Here is a 24,106-nt window from a genome sequence, read left to right as displayed (position 1 = left end):
GTTGTTGTTTTCTGTGTCTTTGTGGTCATTTTGTGTCTCTTTGTTGTTTTATGTCACTTTGTGGTCATTTTGTGTCTCTTTGTTGTTTTCTGTCTCTTTGTGGTCATTGTGTGTCTCTTTGTACTTTTGTGCCTCCTGTTGTTTTTCAGTTTATTGTAGTTCACAACCTCAACACAACGTAGTTCACAACCTCAACACAACGTAGTTCACAACATCAACACAACGTAGTTCACAACCTCAACACAACATAGTTCACAGCCTCAACACAACGTAGTTCACAACCTCAACACAACATAGTTCACAGCCTCAACACAACGTAGTTCACAACCTCAACACAACGTAGTTCACAACCTCAACACAACGTAGTTCACAACCTCAACACAACGTAGTTCACAACCTCAACACAACGTAGTTCACAACCTCAACACAACATAGTTCACAACCTCAAGACAACGTAGTTCACAACCTCAACACAACGTAGTTCACAACCTCAACACAACGTAGTTCACTACCTCAACACAACATAGTTCACAACCTCAACACAACGTAGTTCACTACCTCAACACAACGTAGTTCACTACCTCAACACAACATAGTTCACAACCTCAACACAACGTAGTTCACTACCTCAACACAACGTAGTTCACTACCTCAACACAACATAGTTCACTACCTCAAGACAACGTAGTTCACAACCTCAACACAACATAGTTCACAACCTCAACACAACGTAGTTCACAACCTCAACACAACATAGTTCACAACCTCAACACAACGTAGTTCACTACCTCAACACAACATAGTTCACAACCTCAAGACAACGTAGTTCACTACCTCAAGACAACGTAGTTCACAACCTCAAGACAATGTAGTTCACTACCTCAAGACAACGTAGTTCACTACCTCAACACAACATAGTTCACAACCTCAACACAACGTAGTTCACAACCTCAAGACAACGTAGTTCACAACCTCAACACAACATAGTTCACAACCTCAACACAACGTAGTTCACAACCTCAAGACAACGTAGTTCACAACCTCAACACAACATAGTTCACAACCTCAACACAACGTAGTTCACAACACAAGGTAGTTCACAACCACAACACAACGTAGTTCACAACATCAACACAACGTAGTTCACAACCTCAACACAACGTAGTTCACAACCTCAACACAACGTAGTTCACAACATCAACACAACGTAGTTCACAACATCAACACAACATAGTTCACAACCTCAACACAACGTAGTTCACAACCTCAAGACAACGTAGTTCACTACCTCAACACAACATAGTTCACAACCTCAACACAACGTAGTTCACAACCTCAACACAACGTAGTTCACAACCTCAAGACAACGTAGTTCACTACCTCAACACAACATAGTTCACTACCTCAAGACAACGTAGTTCACTACCTCAACACAACGTAGTTCACAACCTCAACACAACGTAGTTCACAACCTCAAGACAACGTAGTTCACAACCTCAACACAACGTAGTTCACAACACAAGGTAGTTCACAACCACAACACAACGTAGTTCACAACATCAACACAACGTAGTTCACAACCTCAACACAACGTAGTTCACAACCTCAACACAACGTAGTTCACAACATCAACACAACGTAGTTCACAACATCAACACAACATAGTTCACAACCTCAACACAACGTAGTTCACAACCTCAAGACAACGTAGTTCACTACCTCAACATAGTTCACAACCTCAACACAACGTAGTTCACAACCTCAACACAACGTAGTTCACAACCTCAATACAACGTAGTTCACTACCTCAACACAACATAGTTCACTACCTCAACACAACGTAGTTCACAACCTCAACACAACGTAGCTCACAACCTCAACACAACGTAGTTCACAACCTCAAGACAACGTAGTTCACTACCTCAACACAACATAGTTCACTACCTCAACACAACGTAGTTCACAACCTCAACACAACGTAGCTCACAACCTCAACACAACGTAGTTCACAACCTCAAGACAATGTAGTTCACTACCTCAAGACAACGTAGTTCACAACCTCAACACAACGTAGTTCACAACCTCAAGACAACGTAGTTCACAACATCAACACAATGTAGTTCACTACCTCAACACAACATAGTTCACAACCTCAACACAACGTAGTTCACAACACAAGGTAGTTCACAACCACAACACAACGTAGTTCACAACATCAACACAACGTAGTTCACAACCTCAACACAACGTAGTTCACAACCTCAACACAACGTAGTTCACAACATCAACACAACGTAGTTCACAACATCAACACAACATAGTTCACAACCTCAACACAACGTAGTTCACTACCTCAACACAACATAGTTCACAACCTCAACACAACGTAGTTCACAACCTCAAGACAACGTAGTTCACTACCTCAACACAACGTAGTTCACAACCTCAAGACAACGTAGTTCACTACCTCAACACAACATAGTTCACAACCTCAACACAACGTAGCTCACAACCTCAACACAACGTAGTTCACAACCTCAAGACAATGTAGTTCACTACCTCAAGACAACGTAGTTCACTACCTCAACACAACGTAGTTCACAACCTCAACACAACGTAGTTCACAACCTCAAGACAACGTAGTTCACAACCTCAAGACAACGTAGTTCACAACCTCAAGACAACGTAGTTCACTACCTCAAGACAACGTAGTTCACTACCTCAACACAACGTAGTTCACAACCTCAACACAACGTATTTCACAACCTCAACACAACGTAGCTCACAACCTCAACACAACATAGTTCACTACCTCAAGACAACGTAGTTCACTACCTCAACACAACGTAGTTCACAACCTCAACACAACATAGTTCACAACCTCAAGACAACGTAGTTCACAACCTCAAGACAACGTAGTTCACTACCTCAAGACAACGTAGTTCACAACCACAACACAACGTAGTTCACAACCTCAAGACAACGTAGTTCACAACCTCAACACAACGTAGTTCACTACCTCAACACAACGTAGTTCACTACCTCAAGACAACGTAGTTCACTACCTCAAGACAACGTAGTTCACAACCACAACACAACGTAGTTCACAACCTCAAGACAACGTAGTTCACAACCACAACACAACGTAGTTCACAACCTCAACACAACGTAGTTCACTACCTCAACACAACGTAGTTCACAACCTCAACACAACGTAGTTCACTACCTCAAGACAACGTAGTTCACAACCTCAAGACAACGTAGTTCACTACCTCAAGACAACGTAGTTCACAACCTCAACACAACGTAGTTCACAACATCAACACAACGTAGTTCACAACATCAACACAATGTAGTTCACAACCTCAAGACAACGTAGTTCACTACCTCAAGACAACGTAGTTCACAACCTCAACACAACGTAGTTCACAACATCAACACAACGTAGTTCACAACATCAACACAATGTAGTTCACAACCTCAAGACAACATAGTTCACAACCTCAACACAACGTAGTTCACAACACAAGGTAGTTCACAACCACAACACAACGTAGTTCACAACATCAACACAACATAGTTCACAACCTCAACACAACGTAGTTCACAACACAAGGTAGTTCACAACCACAACACAACGTAGTTCACAACATCAACACAACGTAGTTCACAACCTCAACACAACGTAGTTCACAACCTCAACACAACGTAGTTCACAACATCAACACAACGTAGTTCACAACATCAACACAATGTAGTTCACAACCTCAACACAACATAGTTCACAACCTCAACACAACATAGTTCACAACCTCAACACAACGTAGTTCACAACACAAGGTAGTTCACAACCACAACACAACGTAGTTCACAACATCAACACAACATAGTTCACTACCTCAACACAACGTAGTTCACAACCTCAACACAACGTAGTTCACAACCTCAACACAACGTAGTTCACAACCTCAAGACAACGTAGTTCACAACCTCAACACAACGTAGTTCACAACATCAACACAACGTAGAATCACAACATCAACACAATGTAGTTCACAACCTCAACACAACGTAGTTCACAACACAAGGTAGTTCACAACATCAACACAACGTAGTTCACAACATCAACACAATGTAGTTCACAACCTCAACACAACGTAGTTCACAACATCAACACAACGTAGTTCACAACATCAACACAACGTAGTTCACAACCTCAACACAACGTAGTTCACAACCTCAACACAACGTAGTTCACAACCTCAAGACAACGTAGTTTACAACCTCAACACAACGTAGTTCACAACATCAACACAACGTAGTTCACAACATCAACACAATGTAGTTCACAACCTCAACACAACGTAGTTCACAACACAAGGTAGTTCACAACATCAACACAACGTAGTTTACAACATCAACACAATGTAGTTCACAACCTCAACACAACGTAGTTCACAACCTCAACACAACGTAGTTCACAACACAAGGTAGTTCACAACATCAACACAACGTAGTTCACAACATCAACACAATGTAGTTCACAACATCAACACAACGTAGTTCACAACACAACGTAGTTCACAACCTCAACACAACGTAGTTCACAACACAAGGTAGTTCACAACATCAACACAACGTAGTTCACAACATCAACACAATGTAGTTCACAACATCAACACAACGTAGTTCACAACACAACGTAGTTCACAACCTCAACACAACGTAGTTCACAACACAAGGTAGTTCACAACATCAACACAACGTAGTTCACAACCTCAACACAACGTATTTCTAGCCGGTTTCAAAGGCAACAAAAACACGACAAACGATAACAGAGGTGCGTTCCTGTCGTGCATTTAAATTAATTTTTTATGCAAACAGCAGCTAAATAAACAATTCTCCGAGTGATGATCTTGTTTGTTCTGAATACAGCTTCGTGTTTCTGACTCACAACTCGTGTAGACACGGTAAGTCTGCAGCTGATCGATCAGGCTAAAGATTGTTTTGATTGGTAATTAATTGGTTTTAGTCATTCAGTAAGAAACAATTACCAAAGTATTATTTATCTGTATTATCTCACCGATAAAGATCAGTTGATTGAAAAATAATTGGTGTGCGTGCGTGTGTGTGTGCGTGCGTGTGTGTGTGTGTGCGTGCGTGTGCGTGTGGGTGTGTGTGTGTGCGTGTGTGTGTGTTGGAAGGAGGAACTGAAAACAGTCTGAGTGATTACAACTCGATAAGACAAAGTAAATACAATAAAAGCGCTTGTAATATCAAACTATAATACAAATTTAAAGAAATAATCATTTAAAAATGTGTAATTTTCTAAAATCTAAAATTATGAATTCATAGCAAAATAAACAGAAGAACTGCACTTGTGTAAAATGTTATAGTGTTTGTGTTTTCTGCTTTTTTTTGTTGATAACTTAAGTTGGTTAGAAAATTCAGATTATTGTTTTATAAAATATAATCAACTAATAATTGATTAGAGATTAAACTACCGGCAGTATATGAAGTAGTTAAAATGAGCTGCAACATGAAAGTGATGAAGACATTCATGCATCTCGATCTCTCTGTCCCTTTAAGTACATATTGATGTTCTTTAACTTGTACAGAGTATTTCTACACTTTAGAAACAGCACGAGGACCTGAACCCAAGAACACACGGAAAATCTACATTACTCAATAAAGGTTCGGTGGCAACAACACGAGGTCGTTGACCCCTGCTGTGCTCACATTGTGCAACACGCACACACACACACACACGCACACACACAAACACACACACACACACACACACACACACACACGCACACACACACGCACACACACACACACAGTAAACATTAGCCAGGTTATGTAAAGACGCAGCAGTGCATTGTTGTGACGGATGAATGTGACACATTACAATGATCACCTATTATGTTGGCAAACAGGACATTGTGTCCATGAGACACACACACACACACACACACACACACACACCCTGGACACGTTGTGCTTTTTTACTTCCATAGTAACGACTTATTATTGTTAATTTGAATCTCTTTGTGGTTGTTTAATGTCTCTTTGTAGTCTTCTTGTGTCTCTTTGTGGTTGTTTAATGTCTCTTTGTAGTCTTTTTGTGTCTCTTTGTGGTTGTTTAATGTCTCTTTGTAGTCTTCTTGTGTCTCTTTGTGGTTGTTTAATGTCTCTTTGTAGTCTTCTTGTGTCTCTTTGTGGTTGTTTAATGTCTCTTTGTAGTCTTTTTGTGTCTCTTTGTGGTTGTTTTGTGTCTCTTTGTAGTCTTCTTGTGTCTCTTTGTGGTTGTTTAATGTCTCTTTGTAGTCTTTTTGTGTCTCTTTGTGGTTGTTTTGTGTCTCTTTGGTAAATGTGTTGTTTATTGTGCCGACTGTGGGTCAGTGGTTAGCAGGTGCGTCTTTCATTCAGGGGGTTGGCGGTTCAATCCCCGCCCTAGTCGATGTTTCCTAATGTAACATGAGTGTAAGTCGCTTTGGATAAAAGCGTCAGCTAAATGACATGTGCTGTAATGTAATGACATGTGATGTAATGGTGGTTGTTTTGAAACATGCTGTTTTGTGTCTTGTTGTGTCTGGTTGAGCTTCTTTGAAGTCTTTTTGTGCATCTTCCTCGTTTAAGTTCACGTTTCTTTGTCGTCATTCTGAGTCTCTCTGTGAATCTTTGGGTGACATTTTTCTATAAAACTAAAAGGGCACCAAGAGAGCGCCATCAAGGCCGGCTGCCTCACCTCTGCCCGGCGACCCGGATCCGCTCCAAAGAAGTGGTTCTTCCCACAAACCGGAGCCAACGGAGCATCGGTCGGGGCCTATTTTCAGCGGCGGATGAATCCTCAATTAGCCGACTGAGAGACCGCGTTTTTGTGAAGTTACAGGTGAGTACGCCAGAGGTGACGCAACACACAAGGAACAACAGGACGTGAGCGACGGAGGCTTTTCTTATCGGGTTGTGACGTCAGAGCTGTGACCTTGTTGTGTGGGAATGGAAACTAATGCAGAGCGACATGTCGTCCCCCTGTCCGGCTCCTCTGGGCTTTTACACATGGAATTATTATAATGTTCTTTATTTTCTTCTTTTTCCATTATGCCGAATGGTAAATAATATACTTTTTACTGTAATTTAGAGGTAAATATTGAACTGATGATATTTTTTTAAAGCCTATTTTCAGTGTATTTCCTCAATCAGACTATAAACAGTTTTTCGAACATAGTTTTTTAATAATAAAATACTTCAGGAGCTGAAAGTTTATTGTGCAGTTTTTTTACGACTAAGAATGAAGAACATCGGGAACATCGTTGTGTTTTGGAAACAACTTCACAGGTTCAGGTTTCTGAGGCCGACTCATTTTACTAGAGGCACTTTGTGTGTGAAGCTAATAGCCTTTGCTCCAGATTGCTCATTGAATGGAGGGCAGTGGGGTGGGGGGGGGGGGGGGTGAACCACTGACCCCCTGACCCCCAGGATCTGCTTTTAGCTTCATCCTCCACAAACAGCCAAACCCTCAAAACTCCTTGTGCTCGTTTTTACCTTCAGTGCCTTCCATCTGTAAAACGATCCAACAAACGTAAGATCTATTAATATTTATTAAAAAACACTAGACTATATAATGCTTCTATTTTGGGAACGTTTTGAATGGAATTTAACTGTTTACCTCAAGCTTAGTTTACTTTTCCTTTGCACCTTCTTTTCTTTTCTTTTTTAAAACACACACAACACTTTTATTTTAGAACACATGTTTGTTTTAAAGTACTGTTATCTGGATTATTGTTCATGTTCCTTATTGTTTTATTCTATCTCTATGTGTTATGCACCTTTCACTCAAAGACCTTGTATGTGCAACGTCGCTGGCAAATAACCGTACCCAGAAAAACGTCTCAACAGACTAGATTAAAAGTTTTTAATGGACTTTTAACTATTGACATTTAGCTGAGATTACTTTTAGGTTTTGAATGCAGGACTTGTGGAGTATTTTCTGTGTGGTAAAAGTACTTTTACTCAAGTAAAAGTATCTGAATACTTCCTCCAGCACACCGCAAAGGAATTGACATTTTGAATGATGAGCAGAAAAAGCTAACCGGAGGTCTGGTGGCAGAGGTTTTAAAAAAGGCTTGTTTTGGTCTTTTTGCTCTATTTTAAAGCTCAGTTTTACAAACTTTATTAGAAAACCCGGATGTTTCGCTTATGTAAATTGTGTTTTTTATTTTTTTTCTGGAGGTAAAACCTCAGATATCGAGCTGCTGCTCCTCCCAAAGCAGGAGCGCTGCGCCCAGTCATGCCCTTGTTCAAGAAAAGTGGGCGGGGCCGGCACGGGGTCACGTGTGTTGGTGACAGGCCGTAACGCCGCGTGTGATTGGCCGAGCCGCTCCGAGGGCCTGTACCGGCCTCCGATAGGCTGCTGCCGGAGGAAGACGTCACGCCGATCAGCTGTGTGCAGCGCCACACAACAACAACAAAAGAAAGGGAGCAGTCGGTCGGGGAGGAAAAACGGGACTGAAGGAAACAAGAAAAGAGGAAGAAAACCTCCCGATGGACAGTCCTTAAATTAACTGTTTCTTTTATATATATATATATACTTTATTTCTTCCGCGAAGAAACCTAAAAGTTTTTCTATTTTTCGAAAAGTTAACGCGTCTACCTCAGTTCTACGGATCCTTTATTTATTTTTGTACATCTTCTCTGCAGCAGGTGAGTTCTTTGTTTTCTTCTCGGTGGCCGTTAACGGCCCCGGTGCCTCTTATCGTGACGTTGGCGACCTTTAACATCCGCATCGCCGTAGATGCGCCTCGCGAGGAGAGAAGCGGACGGATATTAAACGGATGCGATGTGTTTTGTGAACGTTTGCGACGCGTTTTCTTCTTGTTCTCCCCTGCTAGCTTTAAGCTAGCTAGGCTGTTAGCAGGCTCCTCCCCTTTTTTTCTTTTCCGCTGCTCCAGATTGTTGTTCGGCCACTTCCGGTCGCTCAACCGCATTCTTGATGAAATAAGTGAGCCGATTAGTCCGATGGCGGATCGATCCGCTTTTTGATAATTGATCCAGTACAAAATGTTTTGGTCTCAGTCGAACGAAACTAGACATTTTAGGAGATTATGTTTCACTATTCCATGTAGTTTACAACTTTAAATAACAAAGTAACATATTAAAATGAGATCTTTCTGCATAATATTCACAAATTCGAGAAAGTACTTGTCGTACGTCACTATATATATATATATATATATATATATATATATATATATATATATATATATATATACACACACACACACACACACACACACACACACACACCACAGCCTCTTCATGTTCATATTTATTCTCACCTATCTCTGTTTCTGCTCATGCAAATGAACTGAAGTGTGTTTTTAATCCCGCAGCCTGTATTTACATCAGATTTGTTTAAGATATTTTAATAAATGATGATGTAATGGATGCATTCATTGCCACAGCTCTGACTCAGTGACCCCATTTAATGACATTAATCTCCTATAAAACACGCCCAGAGGAGCTTTCCTTTGTGCCCGGTGACTTCTATTATTATTATCATTATTATTATTATCATTATTACGGTAATCAGAATGAATATCGAGTGGTTTATTCAACCTGCGGGTGGAGGAGGAACAGGTGCAGCAGACTGTCAGTCTACTCGGTGTTTACAGAGGCGGAGTTTCAAAGAAGCCCTTTTCTTTGTTTTGTTTCGCAATGAATAAAGACGGGCAGAGAAATACGAGCTCGCACGCGAGTGTTTGAACGCATCACAGCCGAGGAATACGCGTTCAGGTGCCGCTGGGAATAAACAAATGGGATCTGTGTTTCCCTGTAATTGTTAACTGTTGAAATCAGGCAGTTATTTTAACAGCTAGTTAACATGTTACATGTTAAAAATACCGCATTACATTGATTTACAGGCTTCTGATACACGTTTCATAAAAGACGACAATACAAATACACGTGTTAATGTTTTCTGATGTCGTTACAGGTTTTCTTTAACAACTTATTTTGATCAAAGTCCATTTTCAGTCGTCACCCGTCAGGTTTTGTGATTTTAAGATATTTAAAATACCTTTCAGTACAATATTACTATTTGTTCTTCTTCTTTCAGTTGTTCTCGTCAACGTAAGTCATGTGACCGTGTCTCTGTGTGCTGATTGGTGGAGAGAGCACGTTATCGCACCTATTTAATCATCAAGAAATGTTTAACAAGTTATATATTATAATCAACGTAAAAGAGGAAAGAAATCAAACAATTCGTCAATATGAGAAAAATACACACAAGACAATAAAATGAAGAAAAAAGCAATAAATTACATTAAACAGTAATAAAAGTAAAAAAGTGTGAACAAAACTTTACTAATAAAATAACATTCTCCAAGGTTTATTGTATACATCAACAAAATGAGTAGTAAATAAACCAACAATAAAATAAGTAACAAATAAATAAAAAGTAGCAGTAATAATTTAAAAAAGAATGAAATAAAAACTAGATTAATTAAAGTAAATACCATAACAATCTGTGTTGGCTCAGAGGCAAAGCACAGGGCATAACGACCCCAGAGGAACACTGGCTTCTTGGCTCTAGTAAATGTGCCAAAGGACCCCCCCCCCCACACACACACACACACACACACACACACTCCCCCTTCGTACAGCAGCTGCGACACTGATCACTTCTTATTCTGTCCACTAATACTTTCCTCTCCGTGAAACACTGGTCTGAGACCAGCTGAGCGTCTCTTTATTTACTGTTGAATAAAACACTTTATGGGCTTTTTTCTTCTTTTTGCACCGGTTATCATTCACAGAGAGACGGAGGCTCTTTTTGATAGAGGACGACGGGTAGAAACAAATATATATATATTCATTTATTATGGGAGCATCTGCTCATAACTGTACACACAAATGCCTTTCTAGTTGTTTTGGAAGATCAGGTTTCATGTATTTTCATTTTGAGGATGAAGCTTTCATGTGAAAAGACTTTTTCTGATCAAACATGACGCCGACAACCATTTGTACTTCTTTTATTTAACCCTTTAATTCCACCGGGCTTCTCTCCTGAGTCTGACCCACATAGTATTGTAGAACTTTAAGGCTCCGCCCCCTAAATGAGGCCGTAAAACGTGTTTGTGTGTCGGTTGCAGCCGGTCGACTACGTGGAGCTTTTAGCGGCTAACGGGCCGACGGTGGAGGTGGAGACCAAAAGAGGAGCAAAAAGACGCAAACGTCTTTACCGGCTGGTTATGGCGTTGATTTATGAGACCAGATTAGGACTGAGACTGAATTAACATGAGACTCAACTTGAGCTGCGGGGATGAAGTATTTATTTATGTATTTTTGAATGCTAACAGTGAACTAACCCCTCTGCATAAAGCTTCATAATATATAGTTTTATTAATAAACTCTCTCTCCCCTCAGGGCTCGTTTTGTACTTTTGCACTCTCGACCAATCGACGTTGAGCGATGTCCAGATGATCCACGACCTTCGTTGATGCACTTTAGCACCTTTTGGACCAGAGCCCAGAAACCCTGCAGCTGATGACCAAAGCGAGCGCCGCCACGCCTCCCCGCCGTCGCCCAGAGCCACGCGCCTCCTTCTCCTCCTCCTCCTCCTCCTCCTCCTCCTCCTCCTCCCTCTGCCTCGTGCCCTCGCAGGACGTCCTGAGATGTTCCAGAGGTTCGCCAGCGCTCTGTTCGGGGACGAAGAAGAAGAGCTGAGTCTACGCAACCGGAACGGAGACGGCAAAGAGGAAGAGGACGATGAAGACTGGATCCTGGTCAACTACCTGGGTAAGAAATCACAGCATTCTCTCTCCTGACCACCAGGGGGCGACTCCTCTGGTTGTATAGAAGTCTGTGCTTCATGTGTTAAAGCTGCATTCTCTCTCCTGACCACCAGGGGGCGACTCCTCTGGTTGTATAGAAGTCTATGCTTCATGTGTTAAAGCTGCATTCTCTCTCCTGACCACCAGGGGGCGACTCCTCTGGTTGTATAGAAGTCTATGCTTCATGTGTTAAAGCTGCAATCTCTCTACTGACCACCAGGGGGTGACTCCTCTGGTTGTATAGAAGTCTGTGCTTCATGTGTTAAAGCTGCATTCTCTCTCCTGACCACCAGGGGGCGACTCCTCTGGTTGTATAGAAGTCTATGCTTCATGTGTTAAAGCTGCATTCTCTCTCCTGACCACCAGGAGGCGACTCCTCTGGTTGTATAGAAGTCTATGCTTCATGTGTTAAAGCTGCATTCTCTCTCCTGACCACCAGGGGGCGACTCCTCTGGTTGTATAGAGAAACATCTGAAAGATGACCAGTGGATGAAACTATTGGATGAGAGTTAATCAAATTTAAATCAGAAAGACAGATGCAGTAAAACTTTAGACAGTTTAAATTTAACACAAACACACACAGCTTTGCTCTGGTCTGCCGTTCACCCTCCGTGCCGGTCTTGAACCCACTTGACCCGTCTCCGATTCCACCGTGGTGTGAATACTTCAGACTGGGGGGGGGGGGGGGGGGGGGGGGGGTCAGGGTCTGGTTTTTTGGGGGGGGGGTTCGCAGACGGCGACTCATTCCGGTCTGGGGGGCTTGGTGCAGTTTCTAGTCGCCGACCTGTAAACACACCAAACAAAAGCTTGAGGTAAAAATAGCTGATGCTGCTGGTCCAGAGACTTGTACGGGCACCGAGTCCAGCTGGGTCCCGCTGGGTCCAGCTGAGTCCAGCTGAGTCCAGCTGGGTCCAGCTGAGTCCCGCTGAGTCCAGCTGGGTCCAGCTGAGTCCAGCTGAGTCCAGCTCAGGGTCTAACCAACGGTTGTTGAAGGTTTTTAATAGATTTAACATTCCGGTCTGATAAAAACACCCAAATATAAACACCACAACAAAGATGTGGAGAAAGTAAACATTTAATCCTGTCGACATTACAATAAACACGCACACACACATTTTGGGTTTTTTACCTGGTTTCTGAGACGGAAACAACTATTTATTTATTTTACTCCCAAAACTCGATTCATGCTCAAGATAACTTAAAGATTCTTGTTCACATCTATAGTAGGGTACGCTTTAGGGGCGGGGCTACAAGGTGATTGACAGGCCGAAAACAGAGAGTAGACAGTGTCTACATGTTAAATGCATCCTGTAAACCTGAGATATTATTGTTATTATTATTATTATTTTATGACTATAAACATGGAGAACATTAGATGCATTTGATGTCTGTTGACTGTATTTTCTGTTTCCTGCGGTGATCCAAAGATAAATCATGCAGGTTTCAGTCGGGTCACGTGACGCTGAGCTTTGTTTACGTCTGCTCAGTGAGGTCACAGTGCCCCCTGCTGGCCCACTGTCGGTACTGCAGCGACGCCTCCAGCAGAGACTGTTGAAGACATTTAATGTCCTTAAAGGCTTAGTTCACCTACATGATGAAAACGATTAGATTTATACATTAGATATTAGAGGCCAGTATTGATCCATATTTGAGACCCGAAAAACATGGTTTATTTTTTTATTTTTTTATTGACAGAAATATCCCGCAAAAAATTCCTACTCTGGTCATTTCGCTATTTTTCTTTAATTCTAGCAGAAATAAAACATTTATTTTAATTCTGTCTTTTTGCGTCTCTAGATTTCTCCTAAATTTACTAAAGTTACCATTACATAATGCCTCATTTGCATATTTACATTACATTACATTTAGCTGACACTTTTATCCAAAGCGACTTACAATAAGTGCATTAAACCATGAGTCCAAACTCAGAACAACAAGAATCAAGCAAGTACAATTTCTTCAATAACGTTAAACTACAAAGTGCTATCAGTAAGAGACATTTAAGTGCTACTACGGCTCTACCTTCCCTATTCAAGGTGTAGTCACTAAGATGTATTTTTAGTCTGTAGAGACTTCCTGTCCTGATGTCAATGGGGAGCTGGTTCCACCAATGAGGAGCCAGCACAGCAAACAGTCGTGATTTAGCTCAAAGTGAAGGAGCTACAAGCTGATTGGCAGAAGCCGAGCGAAGTGAACGGGCAAAGTACAATGTACTATCAGGTTAGACCATGTCCTGGATGTGAGGTTAGACCATGTCCTGGGTGTGAAGTTAGACCATGTCCTGGGTGTGAGGTTAGACCATGTCCTGGGTGTGAGGTTAGACCATGTCCTGGGTGTGAGGTTAGACCATGTCCTGGGTGTGAGGACTCCTATGTCTTTATCCTCTGAGTCTTGACTCCTACGAAAGACTCCAAGGTCTTTATCCTCCGAGTCTTGACTCCCACGAAAGACTCCTAGGTCTTTATCCTCCGAGTCTTGACTCCAACGAAAGACTCCTAGGTCTTTATCCTCCGAGTCTTGACTCCTACGAAAGACTCCAAGGTCTTTATCCTCCGAGTCTTGACTCCCACGAAAGACTCCTAGGTCTTTATCCTCCGAGTCTTGACTCCAACGAAAGACTCCTAGGTCTTTATCCTCCGAGTCTTGACTTCAACGAAAGACTCCTAGGTCTTTATCCTCCGAGTCTTGACTCCAACCAAAGACTCCTAGGTCTTTATCCTCTGAGTCTTGACTCCTACGAAAGACTCCTATGTCTTTATCCTCCGAGTCTTGACTCCAATGAAAGACTCCTATGTCTTTATCCTCCGAGTCTTGACTCCAATGAAAGACTCCTAGGTCTTTATCCTCTGAGTCTTGACTCCTACGAAAGACTCCTATGTCTTGATCCTCCGAGTCTTGACTCCAATGAAAGACTCCTAGGTCTTTATCCTCTGAGTCTTGACTCCAATGAAAGACTCCTAGGTCTTTATCCTCTGAGTCTTGACTCCAATGAAAGACTCCTAGGTCTTTATCCTCTGAGTCTTGACTCCCACGAAAGACTCCTAGGTCTTTATCCTCCAAGTCTTCATACGAGGAGTCTTCCCTGACGCTACAAGCCCCAACCTGGTTATACACCTGAGTTGGCGGTAATTGGTTACAGCTGTGTCGAGCCCGCCCACAGGTCGTTGAAGGAATTGCCCACTTAGTGATAGATACTGGTATGAGTCGGCACTCAGGCAGGGGATTCATTGCTAACAGTGAAGTCTCAGTTTGCTAGAATGTGAAATTCTTGCCAAACTGATTAAGGACAAAGATCAGTTTACCTCAAGGTAGAAAGTAGAATAAAGTTTAGTCCCTAGTAGATTTGGATTACAGAGCAAATACTGAAATCCTAGCTGGTTTGGTTGACTTTTCAGACACTTGTGTAAAAAAGCAAGAAAATCACAGCTCAAAATGTTCAAATTAGAAAGACAGTACAGACTAGCATTCTAGTATAACTAAATACAGCAGATACAGTAGTAATATAGCAGAGAAACCTCTTTAAAGAATATACTCAGCAAGATACAGGAAGTCCAGAAGTCAGAGGACTCACAGCTCAGATGCACATAACATGTCATAAAACTTGTAACACAATAACTCCTCTTGTCAGTGGTGAAGTTTCATGGTATAATATTATATTTATATATATTTAAATGTGTCACTAGACTTGGGACCGATTGGACGATTCAAAGACTCCACTTCCTGTTTATGCATCACATGATTAATTCCACCGGTTTGTGTCTCTGCAGCTGAAGCTTGCTCCGGATCCACAGCCGGTCCTGAGGAAGAGGAAGAAGAGGAGGAGGAGGAGGAGGAGGAGGAGGACCTGGTGATGATCCCCTCCCCCATGGCCAGCCCCCCGATCCGCTACGCCTCCTGCACTTCCCTCAACTCCACGGCTGACGGCGGCGCGGAGGAGGAGGAAGAGGAGGAGGAAGAGGAGGGCGGGTTCCTCCGTCTGGACGCCTGCTCCCTGGAGGAGAGCTGGTTCGTCACGCCGCCACCGTGCTTCACGGGCCGCGGCGTCCAGCCCGTCCTCCTGGAGGCCAGCCCTCTGGAGAACCTGCTGATCGAGCACCCCAGCATGTCCGTGTACGCCCACCGCAGTCCCCCCAGGAGGACCCTGGACCCCCTGCCGCGCTCCCTGGACCTGGATCTGGGCCGCTTGCCCGGAAGCGCGCACGGCGCCCTGACGCCCTCCAACAGGAAGGAGAAGGGGAGGCGCACGCTGGACGGCCCTCGACACAGGTAACGTCCTGCAGGGTGGACCTCTTTACTTAAAGTTACTGAGGGGAGCTTTACCTAGACCAGGGCCAGGCCCAGTGTAGTCCTGGTGCTCTAAATGACCTCAGTTTAGCCCTGGTTCTCTAGTCCTGATCCTCTATATGACCTCAGTTTAGTCCTCGTTCTCTATATGCCCTCAGTTTAGTCCTGATCCTCTATATGACCTCAGTCCTGATACTCTATAGACCTCAGTTCAGTCCTAGTTCTCTGTATGACCTCAGTCTAGTCCTGGTTCTCTATATGACCTCAGTCTAGTCCTGGTTCTCTGTATGACCTCAGTCTAGTCCTGGTTCTCTATATGACCTCAGTCTAGTCCTGGTTCTCTATAGACCTCAGTTCAGTCGTGATCCTCTATATAACCTCAGTCTAGTCCTGGTTCTCTATATGACCTCAGTCTAGTCCTGATCCTCTATATAACCTCAGTCTAGTCCTGGTTCTCTATAGACCTCAGTCTAGTCGTGATCCTCTATATAACCTCAGTCTAGTCCTGGTTCTCTATATGACCTCAGTCTAGTCCTGGTTCTCTATAGACCTCAGTCTAGTCGTGATCCTCTATATAACCTCAGTCTAGTCCTGGTTCTCTATAGACCTCAGTCTAGTCCTGGTTCTCTATAGACCTCAGTCTAGTCGTGATCCTCTATATAACCTCAGTCTAGCCTGGTTCTCCATCTAACACGTCCCCCCCCCTGCAGGCCCGAGGCGCCGGCCGTCCCGCGGCGCTCCTCCCTCCACTCGGCGTGCTACGCCGCGGCGCTCTCCGGCCGCTCCGGCCTCCTGCAGCAGCGTGACGGCAACGCCGGCCAGCGCGGCCAATCGCTGACCCGCAACGCGCTGCGGCGCCTGAACCTGCTGCGGCCGCCGAAGGGCAGCAGCGCCCAACTGCACCAGCCCAGCCAGAGGCACCTCAACTTCTGAGGAGCCTCCTGCTCCTCCTCCTCCTCCTCCTCCTCCTCCTCTTCCTCTTCCTCTTCCTCCTCCTCCTCCTCGTCTTCCTCTTCTTCCTCCTCCTCCTCCTCTCCCTCTTCCTCCTCCTCCTCCTCTTCATCACACCTGCCACCTCTGATTTTTTTTCTTATCTACAACTCTACACCAGCAACGTGTCATCACCAGTTTCCCCCCCGACCTGAAATCTGATTGGACGGTGAATTAGGGAAAGTGACTTTGTGATGTTTTTATTTTTATTTTTTTAATTCTATCAGCTCATGTGGCCGGTGGGGTGAAAAGCTCCTCCTCCTCCTCCTCTTCATCCATCCATCTTCATCCTGATGAAAAGAAAAAGGTCATTGTGTGTCCCACAGCCTCCTCTTCATCCTCCTCATCCTCTCTTCTTCTTCTTTTTCCATCTTCTTCTTCACGGACAACTTAATGAGTAGAATCAATGCTGTAGGTCACTTTACTCGGCGGCAGGTTCATTGAGCGTGGCGGGACGTGGCGATGACGTCACGATGACATCATGATGACATCACGATGATGTCACAAAGATGATGTCACGATGACGTCACAGCCTCTGGTTTTTTTTGCGGGCTACTTCCCAGTTGCACATTCAGGAGACATTTCCCCAAACCGTCGACATCACTTGAAAGCGAACGTTTGCAGCGGCGCGATGTCGCCGTTTGGTTGCCGGTAGCGACGTCGTGCTCGTCGGCGGGGAAGTCGTGACGCAACCAGTCAGAACTTTTAAAAGGTCTTTTTTTTTAATGTTGTTTTGTTCATTTTTCTTTGTACCTACAAGATGGCGAGTTCCTACGTTTCCCAGAAGGCCGCAGCAGAAACGGTCAATTAAAGGGACGGCGTCGCAGTCGCTCGAAGACGGACTTTTTAAAAAGTTTTGAAAGACGTCGCTCTTCACCAGACTGTCAAGGTGCATCATGGGAAATGTAGTATCTAGTGTTTGGGGTGTTTTCTTTTAAACCCCACAGATTGTGACTCAAAGACGGGATATCGCCCCTGGTGCTTCGATGTCGGCCCGCCGGCTCCTCCGACTTTATGGAAGTTCGTTGTCGTACAACTTTTTAAATATTAAACATAGAAACCTTTACCTGCAGCAGCAGCAGCAGTTACCAGGAGTTTGTTTACTCAGCATTATTTTGGGACATTTTGTCGCATTCAGAGGTTTAAAGACGGCGTAACGAGGCCGTGGATCGCCCGGCGCTCTTTTAGAAACCGATTGCTGTGTTTCCTCAGTGTCGGAGCGTCTCGATGGGATTATTCTGCCCCTTTAAGTTGGTAAAGTGTTTTTTTTTGTCCCGCGCCGCCGGCTGAACCTGAACCTGCCTCTGACTTCGCAATTCAGTAATTTTTCACGATATTTTTTTTTTTAAAGAAAAACAAAATACTGGGTTGAATATCACTAAACGCCTTGTTTTAACGGTAGCTTTGACATGAATAGAAATGTTAAAAAAAAATAAAAAAATATGTATTTAAAAACAAAAACAACAAAAAACTTCCAAAATATTTTTTTGAAAAGAAAAAAACAAATTACATATCAGTATGAAGTCGGTATATATGCGTCTCTTTCTCGCGTAGGTATGTTTGATCATGTTAGTGTGCGGTCTGTTGCATGGTTGTTGAGTTGTGTTGGTGTGACGATGGTGGAAAAACAACAGAAAAAGAAAATGGAAAATTAGTTTTTATAATTTTTTTTGTTCTCAATGAATCTGCAGTCTACTTCTCAGGGTCACAACCAATCACCTTTACTCTCTAGGAAAAACTAATGCAGATGTATACTTGATGGCTGACGTATGGTTTGTGCGTTTTGTTCAGCTCCGTCCCAGCGAGCTTTTCCCTCGTGAAAAAAAAATTGTTTGTGAGAAATAAATTTTACTTTTTTGGTCCCAGGACTGAAAATAATTAAATTCACTCTTTGACGCTTTTTCAGTCGACCGTTTTAAATCCATCGAGATGGAGAGAAACTGTTTTTAATTGACATAAACATTGTTTTTGAAATGTACTTCATGCTTTTTGAACTATTCTATTTTTTAACTTAGTTACATTTTTGCTAAACTGTTAAAAATATTTAAACCAAAAAAAGTAGCAATGATCTTTTTAATCTTTTCACTAGTTTTTATTTTTTCCTAATTTTTTATTTTTTTTTTAATATTGTGTTGTTTTTGATGTGTTTGTTACAAGTTCTTGGGCTCCGTGCTCTGAAATAGTGGGAAAGTAGAGCCGGGGACCGAATCACCACACTGCATCAGAATAATAATATTAATAAACAGAATGTCAAAATCATTCATGATCTCATAGTTGTGACTTTAAAAGCCGCTAAATGTTAAATAATTATGACTTCCTATGAATTGATTTTTCAATACATTTTATTCCTGACTTTTCATCTTCCTTTTTTTAATGTCTTCTGCAGTACAAAACAATGATTTAGTATTTCTTTGCAGTGTGGTTTCTGAATCTCCAGTGATGGTAGCGTTATTAAAAACGCTCTGTAAATAATCCATAGCTGAGTGGTGTTTTTAAGCTTTTCTATTATTTCTCGATTGGCTTTGCAATCAGACGTCGTATATTTTTTTTTTAAAGGCAAAACTTGCAGACGGAAGTAATCGGAGGATCCGCCTCCTCCGTCCGTCGTGAGCCTTTTTCGTTTTTTTTATTCTTTATTTCTTCAGTTCATCTCTCCGTCATCAAACTAACAGGGATTTGTAATGTTTTTATTTTTGTTTGTTCAATGCCTTGTAATTTGTAAAATGTACAGACAATGCATCAGTGAAGAACTTGAACTCCCTTTTTGTTGTTTTGTGTGGACGTCAAGAGTAAAAAAAAAACACAGAAACGGACATCAGAAACCAGCTATAATAAATATATATATATATATATATATATATATATATATATATATATAATACTCGGAGGAAGCGCCCACCAAGCGTAGTTTTTATTTTATTTTTTACAATGACTCAACAAAAACCAGACAGAATGATGTAGCAAAACCCTCTTTTGTCCTTTGTTTGTTTTAAGAAAAAAAGAAAAGTGTGAAGAATATTTTGTGGCATTTTATTTGTATTATTTTTCACCGTGTGTTAAACGCTTTTATCTTTTCTTTTTTCTTTTATTTGTAGTTTACTGGAATATTACAGCACTTTGCCAAAAAAAAGGAAAAAAAAGGTTTAGGAATTATAGGGTTAACTTTTTATTTATCAACATAACTGGTCTCCATCTTTTGTTTTTTTTGGGATGTATGACAGATCAATTCACTCTGTTTTCATGTAAAAAAAAACCAACTAAATAAATGCTAATTATCAGTGAGGTCATCTGTTCTCGAACTGTTATAGTTAATACATGTGATCTCTCATTAGCCTAATAATACAAATAATAATAATAAATGTTTTCATACACAGCTTACTCGTCTCTGTTTGTTTATTCAGCCCAAATAAATGTAAACTCAAGAGCTGCTTATTAGCCTTTTGTGAAGCTTCTAAACATCATCACTCAGATCATGTGACAATAACGTATGTTGTCTTCATTTGAGGTATTACTGCAGTCCAGAAAGAAATATTGGCATACATACTTAGTTTTTGTTTGGCAGCTGTAGGTTAATGATGACTTTGCATATTAAAAATATAAGTAAGTGGAATTGTATTTTAGTAAATTAAAGAGGTAGAAATGTACATTAAAATGCATCAAAAAACAACATTAGCAATTATTTTCCTTCTTTACTTTATATTAGTTTTTGTCACTTTTACTAAAGAACTATTTGCAATTAATTTTACTTGAAATGGAGTGTTTATACATTGGAGTATTGCGATTTTTACTTGAGCGAAGGGTAGCTGCTGTTTAAAACAATACAAGTTCATTTCTTTTATAATATTCGGCCGCAAGCACAAAATGTTGCAATGCAATAACTACACAGCGAACACAAAGGACCCACTTTTGCGTCTTTATGCTTGTTTTATTTTCACCATACAGTTAGTCGTAAAATAAATATCATGTATGTGTAGTATCAACACTGTTGGATCATTATTGCATCAATATAATATAACTGCTTTATGTGTGTCTTTATAAGATGCCCATGTGCTTTAGTTAATGTAGTGTCCTTAACAGAATGATATTTAGTATGAGAGGTTTCAGAATGACAATTGAGATCCCTAGTCACAGTTTGGTGTTTATATTTATAGTTACACAATTATCTGTTATTATTTTATTGGTGCAAAGGGCAGTAAACAAAACAGTGAAATGCAAAGCAATATAGAAAACCGGAATATAGCAAAAAAATAAAAAAAATAAACAGTTAATAAATATATTTAAAAAACAAAAAGAAATAACAATATAATAAAAAATATTATTATTAAAAATGCTAACCAATTGTGATAATAAAAACAATAACCAACAATAATAATGAGTGGGCACCTCCACGTATCAGTAATCAATAACATCGCTATATATTAAATATACCCGTCAGCAGTATTTCTCTACCGGCTGTTTGACAGCAGCTCCACGTGCTTCTGTTTACATCCTGCGGGGGAAGCACGCGCCGCTCGCATCTCGCCCTCCCATTGGCCCGACGTCACGGAGGCCCCGCCCTCAAGCGGGACTCGCACACGGAAGCGGTTCTGATGTAAAATAAGGCAAAAATAACCCGGTTAAGCGAGCGCGTTGGCGCGCGCCGCCGTCGCGAGGCGACTCCAGCGCTCGTGCCGAGTGGTCAAAGTTCAACCGGAAGTGACCGGAACGCGGCGTTTTTACTTAAAATGTATTTTTTTAAAAACCTCCCCGTGACCGCCCGTCACAAAGCAAGGGGAGAACAAACACCCGGTTGACGGGCTCCGGTTACCGGAGAGGGATGACGTCACCCCGTTACGAACACGTCGGGGTCGCTCGTGCGCGGAAAAAAAACAAAACTTTAATTTAGCGCGTTTCTTGGGGAAAGCGGGGAGGGGGGGACCCTGCCCGCGCATGCGCAGTGGGCCGACGCGGATATAAGGATTGGCGCCGGCGCCACCACAGCTGATGCATTCATTCCCTGATCACCGAGGAGCGAGGACCCCCCTGACCCCCCAGAGGTAAGACCCCGAGCCGGAGGCCTCCTTAACACCCGTACATGTCGTCTTATTGCATGCTAGGCCCGTTAGTGTCCCCTCGCGTCGCCATCTTGCGATCGCATCTTAAATGTCCGCTTTCCTCGGCGCAGTTCGGGCTCAGCGGAGCAGCGAGGAGGCCGGTCGTCGTTCCTCCATCTTTAACGGGAATTCAACGCGTTTCCTCCGCTTTCACGACCGGCTCCGAACGGGTCGACTCCCTCGCGCTGTCCCGGATGTGTGGGCCGTGAAATGTGATGTTTTTGGTGGAGTTAGCGTGTAAAAACCGGCTGTTTGTGTGTGTGTGTGTGTGTGTGTGTGTGTGTGTGTGTGTGTTTGCTCCTTTCTCTCCCCCCGTCCCACCTCGTGGTGGACTCGGTTCCCCCCCGCTTTAATGGGCTCTGGCCCCGGTTCTGGCCCCGGTGCGTCGGGCCCGTGCCCCCCGTGGCTCCAGCCGTTTCTCCGGCCTTTCCCCCCTCGAGCTGCCGCAGGAGACGCGGATCCTCCCGCTTCCGAGCGCCGGAAATTGGCGCGTCTTTGCGTTTCGATCCCGCAGAATAAAGTGCGTTTCTGTGCGTTTCCCCGCGTCCGGAGGCACCGAGGCGGGCCCCGCACGCTGGCCTCGGTACCGGAGCCGATGGATCCGGGTTCCGACGAAGCATTTTGGACTTTTTTTTGTTTGAAATCGAGGGAAACGATCAGCCCCCCTCCATTTCCCCTCCTCGTAGTCACCTCACTAGCTTCAACAGGCGGGCTAGTCCGGCTCCGTTCGACCCGAGTTTTACACGATTATATCCATTTAATTAATGTGTTATAACATGACGGTCACCGTCGACGGCCCACGTGAGCTGCAGCTGCGGATCCGCCGTTACCGGCGGTGTGGGTCTACTTTGTCTGCTGCTCAAAGCTACCGGGAGCTAACGGTTCTGGAGCACAGCGGAGGCCCCGGTGGGCTCCAGGACCGTCCTGGATCCAGGTGGGCTCTTAGTAAAACCGTGTTATAGTGGCTCTGGTCTTATTCAACCTCACATACACTGGGCCCCCCAACTGGTGGGTTGTTGGGGGGCCCAGTCGCTCCAGGGCCTGGTGTGACCCCCCAGGAGCCGGATAGGCTCTTAATATCAGTGTTCTAGTGTTTTTATCTGGTTCTGGTCTTATTTAATCTCTCTGGCTCCTCGGGACCCTCTACGAGGTTCTGAAATGGTTTCAGGAGATTTATTTATTATTTTTTAATCTCACCTGTATTCTATTTTTCTGTTTCAGCATAAATTCACTCGACACGATGTCCAGACGAAGGTGAGCAGTTTGTTTTCTAACGGGCGGTTCGGGGCCAAAAGAGGAGCAAAATCCTCCTTTATGATTTAATTATATTATTACTATTGTCTGACCTCAATTTAAGAAAAATGTCCTCTGGACAAATGTTCTAGTTTAGTGGGCCGACACATTTGAAGCGTTCGATTCCTTTTAAGACGTGAAGCTGATTTATTTAATGTTTATTTCAGCGGTCGCATCACTTTGCAAACCAGAGATTCGAACACACTCGAGCCGACCAAAGCCCCGCTGAAGAGGAGGAAACCAGAGGTTTGTGTTTTATTCCAGCTGTTTAATAATAATATTCCTCTAAATCTAAGCGCTGAAATCAACTCACCGGTTAATTTATTTTCTCTCTCCAGCCCTCAAAGAATAAGCTACAACCTGCTGCCAAGAAACAAAGCTATGAAATACAGGTGTGTGTGTGTGTGTGTGTGTGTGTGTGTGTGTGTGTGTGTGTTTCATGAGCTTGTTGTTTTTAAAATCTGTTGCCTAGTTTCCCTCTTTTCCATGTTGAGCGTCCATTTTGTTATTCTCCTAATTTAAATATAAAAATGCTTTCTTTGCGTCATTCATTTTATCTTCGTGTGATCAATGAGTTTAATGATGCAGCTCAAACTGGTTATCGTGCTA

The 24,106-nt window shown here is 42.8% G+C and overlaps 2 protein-coding genes across 2 annotated transcripts in view; both read left to right on the top strand.

Annotated features, from left to right (window-relative positions):
- The first annotated feature begins 8,430 nt into the window (after positions 1 to 8,430).
- On the top strand, positions 8,431 to 20,485 carry tp53inp1 (tumor protein p53 inducible nuclear protein 1). Its single transcript, XM_034553249.1, is given in 5 exon segments — positions 8,431 to 8,706; positions 11,431 to 11,640; positions 11,643 to 11,802; positions 15,605 to 16,103; positions 16,832 to 20,485. Coding segments are annotated over 4 exon segments (972 nt in total). The 5' UTR covers positions 8,431 to 8,706; positions 11,431 to 11,550; the 3' UTR covers positions 17,055 to 20,485.
- Positions 20,486 to 21,685: 1,200 nt separating this feature from the next.
- The window catches only part of ccne2 (cyclin E2), a 7,905-nt gene continuing 5,484 nt past the window's right edge, over positions 21,686 to 24,106 (top strand). Inside the window, exons 1-4 of the mRNA XM_034553228.1 lie at positions 21,686 to 22,147; positions 23,426 to 23,458; positions 23,665 to 23,743; positions 23,836 to 23,889. Of these exons, the coding sequence (XP_034409119.1) occupies positions 22,095 to 22,147; positions 23,426 to 23,458; positions 23,665 to 23,743; positions 23,836 to 23,889 (219 nt within the window). The 5' untranslated portion in view covers positions 21,686 to 22,094. The remainder of the gene's footprint in view (positions 22,148 to 23,425; positions 23,459 to 23,664; positions 23,744 to 23,835; positions 23,890 to 24,106) is intronic.

The sequence above is a fragment of the Cyclopterus lumpus genome, chromosome 16 (assembly GCF_009769545.1).
Source record: "Cyclopterus lumpus isolate fCycLum1 chromosome 16, fCycLum1.pri, whole genome shotgun sequence".
Taxonomy (NCBI): Eukaryota; Metazoa; Chordata; class Actinopteri; order Perciformes; family Cyclopteridae; genus Cyclopterus; species Cyclopterus lumpus.
This window is presented reverse-complemented; position numbering and strand designations above follow the sequence as displayed.